General features: G+C 31.6%; 1 protein-coding gene across 1 annotated transcript; it reads left to right on the forward strand.

Annotated features, from left to right (window-relative positions):
* The first annotated feature begins 322 nt into the window (after nt 1–322).
* LOC107889730 (glutathione S-transferase L3) lies at nt 323–2,874 on the forward strand. The gene is made up of 10 exons (XM_016814270.2): nt 323–589; nt 680–751; nt 890–950; nt 1,077–1,163; nt 1,326–1,424; nt 1,506–1,608; nt 1,696–1,772; nt 1,899–2,006; nt 2,484–2,567; nt 2,670–2,874. Exons 1-10 carry the CDS (start codon nt 579–581, stop codon nt 2,679–2,681), a joined length of 714 nt encoding a protein of 237 aa, XP_016669759.2. The 5' UTR covers nt 323–578; the 3' UTR covers nt 2,682–2,874.
* Nucleotides 2,875–11,366: the final 8,492 nt, after the last annotated feature.

Raw genomic sequence — 11,366 nt, forward strand, 5'->3', positions numbered from 1 at the left:
ATTGGATACATTACCGAAGCTCAGAATTTGAAATGCTGTAATGAGCCCAAGTCCCAATCCATCATCAATTTGATTAAAATATGATGTTAGTGCTTCTACTTTTTTGAGATTTAATATTCACACTTATAAAAATTAAAAATTAAGTAGTACTTTTTGTTTATTTAAAAATCTTAATCTAACTATTAAAATCATAATCAGCATCTTGACTAAATTGTTTTCTTGTGATTTGATTAAATAAATAAATATATTATAACAAAAATTATCAACTACAATAATAATTGAGTTAAGATTTATATATAAAAAAAAAGGAAGATTGGTTCTCGACGCCGGCGTTGATGACGAATTTTGCCAACCCCTCCATCTTGTTTTGATTTTGTCAATGTAAAACAACGAAATAAACGAGCATATAAAAATATTATTAGACGTTTAATATTTTTCTTATTGATTTCGTCATTGCTGACCATCACTCAACAGTTCCTATGCTTTATATAAAGCGAATGATTTCCTTCCTGAATGTAGGCATAATTGTTAAGCAAAACTAATAAACATCAACAATAAATCGCAATTCCCCAGCAGCAATGGCTACTCCGTAAGAATCTTCTCAGTTTTCAAGCTTATCTGTCAATTTTAACCTTTTGGTTTCTCTAATTTTATTTTTTTTTTTGGTTTGTGATTTCAGAAGTGTAGAGTATTTGCCTCCTCCATTGGATGCTACTGCAGAGCAACCTGCTATCTTTGATGGAACAATCAGGTTTCGCACTTTCTTTTCTGGGTGCTTTTAGAATAGTCTTTACTCTTTTGTTCTGTTCTACTTCTTTTAACGAATATCTTGTTTGCTTGTGTTTATTGCTACACAATGAAGTTGACCCTTTTCTTCTTCCTTTTGAAGGTTGTATCTGGCTTATCCTTGCCCTTACGCACAGCGCGTGTGGATCGCCAGGAATTGTAAGGTTGTCCACTTTCGTTGATTATGTTTGCACTATTCTTTCTCCCTCCCCCCCTCATAATTTGTGGATTACTTTTCCTTTTCCCCAGTTTTCCAAGTAAATAAATCTTTAAATTTGGTTGAGTTGCAGGGTTTGCAAGACAAGATTAAGTTGGTTCCTTTGAACCTTCAAAATAGACCTGCTTGGTACAAGGAAAAAGTTTACCCTGAAAACAAGGTCAGACTTGTGAAGTTATCAATATATTATGTGTTTTTAGACTTGTTAAATTAGTGATCAATTTCCCATCACTTCGTTTGGAGTTTTGCTCAAAATTGAAAGTTTCAACCATAAGTACCTCTTTCCCTACATTATTATTGTGTTAAATAATTTCATTTTCAGGTGCCGTCCTTGGAACATAATGGCAAAGTCATTGGGGAGAGTCTTGATTTGATTAAATATGTTGATAGCAACTTCGAAGGGCCGTCTCTTCTACCTGATGTAAAGATCTGTGGAAATTTTTCTACTGATCTCTCTCTTTATCTGTATTAACTAAGTAGTAATCTTCTGGAAATGTGTTAGGATGCTGACAAAAAGGAGTACTTTAAGACGTTGTTATCACACATGGACGAATTTCCAGGGATGGTGTATGCTACATTTAAAGGAGACTCAACAAAGGATGCTGGTTAGTCTGAAACATACTTCTGTTTTACCCTGTATCCTGTATTTGTATAAAATATGATTTGAACTAAAAACTTCGGACTTGCATCAGATGCTGCTTTTGATCTCTTGGAAACTGCTCTTGCAAAATATGATGGTCCATTCCTCCTAGGCAACGAGTTTACTCTGGTAAGTTGTCTCGCCAGTGAAGCTAAAGTTTATAGTTACTTTAATCAATAAAATAACTATGGTGGTATCATTATATGTGGTTTGAGTTTTTGTGCAAAGATATATGAATGATTTTGTCATTTTCAGGCGGACATTGCCTTCATTCCTTTTGTCGAAAGGTTCCAGATCTACTTATCAGAGGTGTTTAATTATGACCTCACAGCAGGCAGGCCTAAAGTGGCCGCATGGATTGAGGTATAATTTAAAACATTTACATACACATATACATATACATATACATATACATATACATATACATATACATATACATATACATATACATATACATATACATATACATATATGCCCTTCTCGTAGCTATCTAAACTTCCTCGAAGAGTAGCCTTCAGATTTATAGTCACTCTTCTGCTGAAGACATGCAGATTTTAGCAGTATTGCTAACATTATAAGCACATTGAGAGTAGTTCTTTTTTTCTTGGGATAGTGGAAGAGGTTACAGATATCGGGATTCATACCCCGACCTACCACTACCAGATGTTCATTTCTTAGAGAACAGTTGCATGAACCAACTGGACTAAGCCTCAAGTTGTTTTGGTTACATATAGTGTTCCATGCCTCCATGTTTGTCTGCAATGTCATTATTCTGCAACATTTCTGTATCTACTTCTATTCTTGAATTAAACATTTTATCGTCATAACTTGGTGGTGCAGGCGGCGGACAAGATCGATGCCTATAAGCAGACAAAGAAAACTGATCCAAAAGAATTAGTGGAAATTTATAAGAGGATATTCTCAGTACTGTTCTACTTTTACCCTTAAACATAGATTATTAGTATTTCACTGTCGATTATTATACCAGAAGTTGCTAACTAGTGACATAAATTCTTATTGTTGCAGCCCCAGAAGTGAAGATGAAATTGGCACCATGTATGTGAAAGAGAATAAGGTCTGCTTGGATCAGTGATTACCAGCTATTTGAGTTAATTTGAAGAATCTGATGTGATCGTGTTGAATTTAGTAACAGTTGTACTAACTCAAGTGCGTTGCTCATGAGTCATGTATAATATAATTTATATCAAAAGAATAATATACAATTTGATTATATACGGATAAAATCATTGCTTAGAGTATTAACGAGAGAATCTTGATATCTCATGGTTTCTCAATCTAACGTTAATGTATTAGCTATGAAATCTAAACATTTTTATAATTAAACATTTTAAATAAATATAATTTTTATCTAAAAATTTAATTTGATTTTAAATATGATAATGCTAACTTCAGCATTTTCTTCAACGTAAAAAGTATATATAATTAATATTTTGGTAGCATCTATAAAAGAAAATAAATATATTTATATTTAATTATATAATTTATAATTAAATAAAAATTAGTATTCTATTCAATTAAATAAAAATCTTAGTTCGACAGTTAGATGTACTTAAAAAATAAAATAAGGAAATTCACTCAATTTAATTAAAAAATTTAAATATATAAAATCATTGAATATAATTGACTAAATTAACAAATCATGAAATCTAGGCTTTTTATAATTAAACGTTTTAGTTAAAGAAATATAATGTTTATTTACAAATTTTCTTTTATTTTAAATCCGAATATTAACATTACAATATATATATAACATTTATTCCAACATAAAAATACATAACTAATATTTTGATAGTATCTATAAAAAAATACATTTTATTTAATTATAAATTTTATAATTAAATTAAAAATTAATATTATATTAATAAATATTATATAAGCAATTCAATTCAATAAAAATATTAGTTCGGGAAACAGATTGACTTCTTAAGAAATTAAAATAAAAAATTTCTTAATTAAAAATTAATAATTATGTTAGTTATATTTTTATAGGTCAATTTTTATTTATTTTTTTTTTGTTTCTATCGCTAAAAATTGTATGATTTATTATTATTTTATATGTTTAGTTTTTGTTATTATTTGATGTTTAAAACTTTTACTATTATATGCTTTTTAATATACTCACTTCCACAATTGTGATTTTTTTTATCCCAGTGTTTTGAAATATTATGTTTATCAACTAATAATTACTTATATTAATGCAAATTAAATGAATTTTTTAACAATAATAAAAGGGATATAAATTCAATTATAATAATTTAAACATTAAAATAATGTTGAGGCATAATTTAATAATTAAACTTATAATTTAAGTATGATAGCTCAATTTTAAAAAAGGATTGAGTAAATTTTATTTTTAATTTGAATAGAATTTTCGGTATAAAAAATATTAAAGATTTTATCCACTAATTATCATTTAATTAATATTAGAATTATATACTAATTAAAATTTAAATTTAGTTATATGATTAGCATCCAATAGATAGAGATATTCAATCAAGTAGCAACCAAGAGCAATTGTCAATAAAAAAAAATGGAGATTGTTAAATACAATAAGTTAGAAATGTCTAAAAAAAATGATGCATTGAAGTAATGGTTCTTCGAAAGGATAATATCGAGTTATATTCGAGCAACAACGGCACCGAAGAGAGATGAAAGATTAATTTAATTGGTGATGAGGTAATAATTTAATTTACAATATATCAATTTTTTTATAATTTTTACATATGTTTTAATAATGGTTGAGAAATTTTTATTAGCACTATACTTTGAATTATTAAAATAATTTATATATATTAATTAACTATTATTTTGAATAATGTTACTTTGCATTAATTATGTGAAGTAAAACTATATTATGTATTGAATATGTTAAAATTGATTTAATTTTTTATTTTAATATTTGATTTATTAAATAAGTTAATAAATTTAAATAAAAATATAAAAATAAACATATAAATCGACATTAAAAACTAATTTCTATAAATAGCCGTACAAGAGCTACGGTCTTAGGCTTCTCTTGAGAGAGGGGAGAAGTTATGCGATTAGGATTAAAGGAAAGCTCTGTTAAATACAAGGAAACCTAATTAATTGAATGCCTCTTTGATGAAATCATGCAATAAATCAAATTTATATCACTTCAAATCCTACAAACAACCTTTCTCTCCTCTGCCATGATCGGCTTTGTGCCGGTTGTTGTTTGCCTTTCTTTCCTTGCTTTACTAACACAATAATGTCCAAACCTTGCCCCCTTCTCTTTCGTCGGCCTTTGACCGAAGATAAGAGGCTTTTCTCCAATGGCTCGTGGAGGCTCCTCCCCCCCTTTTGTTCGCCACATTGGGTTTGGTCCGATGGGCTTCCCCAGTGTTTTTTGGGTGGCACCACTACCACTTTAGCCTCCCTGGTTTTAATGTTATGGAATGGTTTTATGAATTTCATATTTTTGTTATTTCTGTTATTTTTGTTCTGAATGTTGCGTTTACTTCTGTTTTCATTTTAGCTATACGGTGCGTTTTACGTATCAGTGAAACGATGTGTTTAGTCTATTGTATTTGTTACTTGGTTTCCTTTTATACTTGTATTTGCAAGCCAAGAGACGGTTATGAAATTTGAAAACCAGAGTATTCAGATCTTCTTCTTCTTTTCTCTCTCGATTCATTTTCTTTTCTTCTCTGTTTTTTCTTCATTTTGTTTAGATTTAGTCCGTGACAAAGGTATCAGAGCTCGTTTTCGATTCGTATGGCTGTGGAGGGAGTGACTACAAGGAAGCAAAAGGAACTCGGAATGATGCAGGGTGAACTTACTCAACTGCAGGTTGAGTTGTAATACCACGAAAATTTTTACAGTAAAATATTATCCGTGATATAGTAAAATAAGGAAATAAAGTGACAAAAAGGGAATTTTTGAGTTATGTCAAATATTGGGAAGTATATTATGATATATTAATTCAAGAAAGGACTAAATTGCAAAGATGAAAAAAGTCTTGTTGCATAAGAGTAAATACTCAAAAATTAAGGGGTTGAAGTGTAAATATAAAAAAGTTGAAGGACTAATGGTGCAAATATTTTAAGGGTGGAATGATCTAGAAACCAAGAAAAATTGATGAATTAGGACCAAATTGAATAGGTGAAAAATTATGAGGGACTAAATCACAATTTTACCAAATTAAGTGATGACTCAAGGATGGAATTCTAAAATATCATGAAGGGCAAAATGGTCAATTAAGTAAGAGAGAGAATTCTAGAATGTAATGATTATGTTGATGATATTTTAAATTAATTAATTAGATAAATATTATTTTATTAATATTTTAATGAGATGTTTATTATTATTATATTATTATTTATTTAGTATAAAAAGAAGGAAAGATGAAGAATTAACATCACATTTCCTTTCCCATGCAACCAACGTTAGAAGAGAAGGAAAAGAAAGAAATTTTGTTTTCTTTACAATTTGGTCATTCCACCAAAAATTTACCATTTTCACCTAGAAATCAAAAGAATTTCCATAGCTACTAAGAGAGAAAAATGTTAAGGAGACCATGGGGAGTTAGAATATCAAGTTGGATTCAAGAAATAGAAGCTGGAGGAGAGAGAAAATCAAGTTAAAGATTAGTATCAATAGAATAAGGTAAGTATATCAAGATTTCAATATGTTTTTAAGTTTGTTAATATTGACAAAGCATGGAAATAATGTTATAGAAGAGTTTTCTTACATAAGGTCCTATGTTCTTGATATGTTAGTGAAGAGAAACTAAGAGAAAGTGATGAGAAATGGTGTAGAAAAAGAAAATAAGGGTGTTATAACATGATAATTAATATCTTGTACTAAAACAGTTTTGGACAGCAGCAGTAGTCTAACTTTGAAAAATCATCAAAAATTGTATAAATCTAATTATAGGATGACTAAAATATGAAATTAAATCTTATTAAGTCTAGTTTCTTATAGAAGAAATTATGTAAGCAATGGAATTGTAAATCATGAGATATGATGAATTTTGTGAGACAAGGTCAGAATGATTTCGGGTTCCCCTGTTCTGACTTTATAAAATCATAAAAAATTAGATAGAAATAATTATGGGATTAAATTTATATTTTTAGAATCTTGAATGAGTATATTTTCAATAGAAACAAACAGGAACATCATTTGAATTCTTTACGAGGAGATAATTAATTTTTAGTGAAGAAGGGCCAGAACTGTCAGACAGCAGAATAGGGGTAACTTTAAAGAATAAACTGTACTTATTGGCTAAACCAAAAATTTTTGAAAATTTTATGGTAAGAATATATATGAGTCTAGTTTCAGGAAAAATTAGCGGATCTTAATTTTGAGTTCTATAGCTCCAGATATAAATAATTTAGTGACTGTGACGCAGATAGATAGCTTGAATATTCATAAAAGTAAATAATAAAATTTATGGATAATGTTACTTACAAGTGTGTTATCTATATTAAGGATATGGAATGGAGAGGAGGAGGAGGAAAAATATGTATGAATATTCATCTAGCATGGTTAATTTGTATATTTTAGGCTCAGGGACTAAATTTAATAAAAGTAAAACTTTATGGGAAATTTTGTAAAAATGTCAGAAATGACCAATTTGCATGAAATGGGTTATTTTATTATTTAAATTACAAAATTGAATGAAATTATTAATTTAGTTCAAGATCGGGGGAAAACATGTTTTAGGGATTAAATTGAAAAGTGTTGAAATTATGGAAAATTCTGATATTTTATAGAATTCATGAACTATTATCAATACATCTGAGAATAATAGCTGGAAATAAGGATTAAATTGCAAGAATTTTATTTTCCCTGACCCTAAGGATGAAATCGTCATTAATTAAAAGTTTAGGGGCAAAATGGTAATTTTACCTAGAGCATTAATTAAATGCATTAGAATATGAAATGAATGAAAATGATAATCAAATTTATTTATAAAGATCCGGGCGACTCAAATATGAGACTTGATCGTAGAAAAGAAAAGATATCAGATTAATGAAATTATAAACACAAATAAGTAATGAGGTAAGTTCGTGTAACTTGAATTATATTCTTAAATGCATGAAATGTATGTTATTGATGTGAAAATAATTTGAATGTTCATTGTATGAAAATTGATGGAACATTGATATATTTGATAAAAAGGGGAAGAAATCCCGGTTGAATAAAAGAAAATTTCGATGGATCTCTAAGAAGGAATTGACGGTAAAAAGGATCTAGCCCGGACGAGTGATCCTATCCTGATATAGCCCTCCCGAAGAATATGTGGAAAATGGATTTAGCCCGGATGGGTAATCCAAATTAGGGTCTGAATTTAACCTGGACTGGTAATTCAAATCCAAGCTCATTAGAGTAATTGTCGTTGCAGGGGGTTTAGCCTGGACTGGTAATCCCACTGTAAGGATGAGGTTCGCGGGAGTGTGCTCTCTGATATGAAATGTGTAAGACCATGGTTGAAAGATACCATGGCAACCTGATATGAAATGTGTAAGACCATGGTTGAAAGATACCATGGCAACCTGATATGAAATGTGTAAGACCATGGTTGAAAGATACCATGGCAATCTGATATGAAATGAATAAGACCATGGTTGAAAGATACCATGGCAACATGACGGGAAATGAATAAGACCATGGTTGAAAGATACCATGGCAGCGTGACATGAAATGAATAAGACCATGGTTGAAAGATACCATGGCAACATGACAGAAAATGAGTAAGACCATAGTTGAAAGACACTATGGCATCATATCAAAGATAAATAAGACCGTGGATGGGAGACGCGATGACATCTATTGAACAATTGATATTCAGGTAATATGTATCAGATGACGAATGGTTATATGAAATAGTTGTGTGAAATGTTTACAAGAACTGGTCATATGGAAATATATGTACAACATAGTTGTATGAAATAATTATGAAGATAGATAAACAAAATAAGAATAAGTACATGGAATATAATTTATATTAAGTTTGATATAAACTTTACCGGAATAAATATACATAAAATATATGGAAATAATGGTGCATGAAATATTGATATAATGAAATGATTGATATATACTTATGAAGAAACGGTAAGAGAATGATATGTTTCATGACATGTACATATATGATTATCTTTGATATGTTAATACAAGGAAATTATGTAAGTAAAGACAATTATTAAACTTAAGTGTAACATGTCGAGAAAATAAGTATATAAATGTTGAATTTAAATGAAATATATGCAAGTATACTAACAATGATGTTGTTTGACGCTTAGAAAAGTGTCAAGCTATTGATTGAATGGTAACATATTTAATTATAAGAAGTATTGAAATGGTAAGTACTTAGATGAAAATAAAATTTAAGATTTTGCGAATTTTTTTTTATGATCCCGATTTAATTCTGGTTGGTTTTTAATGTATGTTTGGGGCTTCGAGGGCCCAATAGAGAGACGTTATGATTATTTTCAAAATATGAATAATAAATGACTCGGAATTATCTGAAAATATTCAGTAAACTCCAGTAATGCCTCGTACCTATTCCGGCAATGGATACGGGTAGGGGGTGTTACATGAGTTTTCTCAGTTAGATGCACGGATCGACGTACGTTTGAAGGATCTTCAAGAGGGAATTAAATCGAAGGTATGTTCTGAACTTCGGTCTGAACTCCATTCGTTATTTGAGCAGTATTTTGGTTACTAGTGCTACGACTGGAAAAGGGAAGGGAATTTTGGGTTCGCCCCCTGGCTTTCCAGCAAAGGAGCATCTCATGGTGTCACCTATACCAGATCTAGGAAGTTCGAGTCTGTCATCTCGAGGAGGCACTTTAGAAGTTGGACATAATTCTTTTCGAATAGATTGTCCCAATTTTGATGGTAGTAATTTTAGAGGTTGGTGGTCGAAGTTGGAACAATACTTTGAAGCAGAAGGGATAGGTGAATATGCTAAAGTTCGAGTGGTTATGTTGCATTTGGAGGGAAAGGCATTGGACTGGCATCATTTTTTTGTACATAGACATGGGGGACTGCATCAGTTAACTTGGGAGATGTATGCTACGGGTCTTAGAGAGCATTTTGGATCTGAATCCTTCCTTGATCCCATGACCGAGATGGTAACCCTTAAGCAACATGGATCTGTCGACCAGTTCTATGATGGATTCCTTAGTTTGCTGAATCAGTTGAGCTTACCTGAACCTTATGCCTTAAGCATATTCATCAAGCAATTTGAAACCTGAAATAGGGTAGTATCTTAGATTGTTTAAGCCTCAAACACTAACGGAGGGTTATAACTTGGCTCGACAAGTGGAAAATATTGTGTTAGGAACGGTTAAAAAAGGGTTGGCTAGTAGTGGGAGTAATTCATCGAAGCCTTTATTTCCTAATTCGAGGGTGCAACAGGGATTGGGAAACTCAAGTTCAGTAGGGGGTCAGGGAACAGTAGCTTAGGACAATGAATTCCATCTAAATCCTTGTCCCAAGCTGAGATGGAGGATTGGAGGAAGAAGGGTCTTTGTTTTTGGTGTGGTTCGAAGTACTCACCTAGTCACAAATGTTTTAAGTCTCAATTGTACCAACTTGTTGTTGAGCCAGTCTGGGAACATGGTTCTGATATGAAGAGTTCTTCTTTTGAAGAATTCCCGGATTATTCTAAGCAGTTGGACATAGCGGATCAGGTTCCTGGTAGTCCGGTGTTGTCATTACATGCTCTTCAAGGGTTGCAGGGCCATAATACGATGCGATTTACAGCTATTGTTGGTAACACAGAAGTGATTGTGTTGGTGGATTCTGGAAGCACACACAATTTCATGGATCTCAGGATGGCTAAAAGGTTGAACTTGGTGGTTGAATCTGGAAGCATTTTGAGGGTGATGGTAGCTAACGGGGTTCGATTGTCTACTCAGGGATTGTGCAGGGCAGTTGCTTGGAAAGCACAAGGGTATAAATTTACCACTGATTTTTTTATTCTAGCAGTGAGGGGATTCGACTTGGTGCTTGGTATTCATTGGTTATTATCCCTTGGTCCGATCATATGAAATTTCTCCAACTTGACCATGCAGTTCACTCATATGGAGCAGACTTGTAGATTGCAAGGAATAGTACCTGGTTCGTTACAAATTGTTTCCAGTAATCAAATCTCCAAATGTTTGAGTTTAGTAGGTACTGGATCATGTCTTATGCTTTTGACTCCTGGTGATCAGACCACTCTTACTCTGTAACCAATTCAAGTGCCAACTGATTTGTAAGGTCTCCTCGATGAATTTGAGGATATTTTCTAAACTCCTATTGATCTACCGCCTCCTAGGCTTCACGACCACCAGATTCTTTTGGTAGATGAGTCTAAAATAATTAATGTGCAACCTTATCGATATCCGGCAGTCCAGAAAATTGAAATAGAGAAGTTGATACAAGAAATGTTGCATGCTGGAATCATTCGAGACAGCAACAGTCTGTTTGCATCTCCTGTAGTGATGGTCAAGAAAAAGGATGGCAGTTGGCGGTTGTGTATCGACTATAGGCAACTTAACCAACTGACCATCAAGGATCGATTTCCAATCCCGATTATTGAAGAGCTTTTGGATTAGTTGGGACAAACGAATTTTTTTTCCAAATTGGATTTGCGTTCGGGCTGCCATCAGATTCGAATGTGGGAGCCGGATGTGTATAAAAGGCTTTCAAAACACATACTAGTCATTATGAATTCTTGGTCATGCC

This window comes from Gossypium hirsutum, chromosome A09 (assembly GCF_007990345.1).
Source record: "Gossypium hirsutum isolate 1008001.06 chromosome A09, Gossypium_hirsutum_v2.1, whole genome shotgun sequence".
Classification (NCBI taxonomy): Eukaryota; Viridiplantae; Streptophyta; class Magnoliopsida; order Malvales; family Malvaceae; genus Gossypium; species Gossypium hirsutum.

Bases quoted from the DNA above. Each gene is read 5' to 3' on its own strand.
- LOC107889730 (XM_016814270.2), top strand. The intron at 1,164-1,325 runs GTCAGACTTGTG...TTTCATTTTCAG, and splicing joins AAGTTTACCCTGAAAACAAG to GTGCCGTCCTTGGAACATAA. The intron at 1,609-1,695 runs GTTAGTCTGAAA...GACTTGCATCAG, and splicing joins AGACTCAACAAAGGATGCTG to ATGCTGCTTTTGATCTCTTG.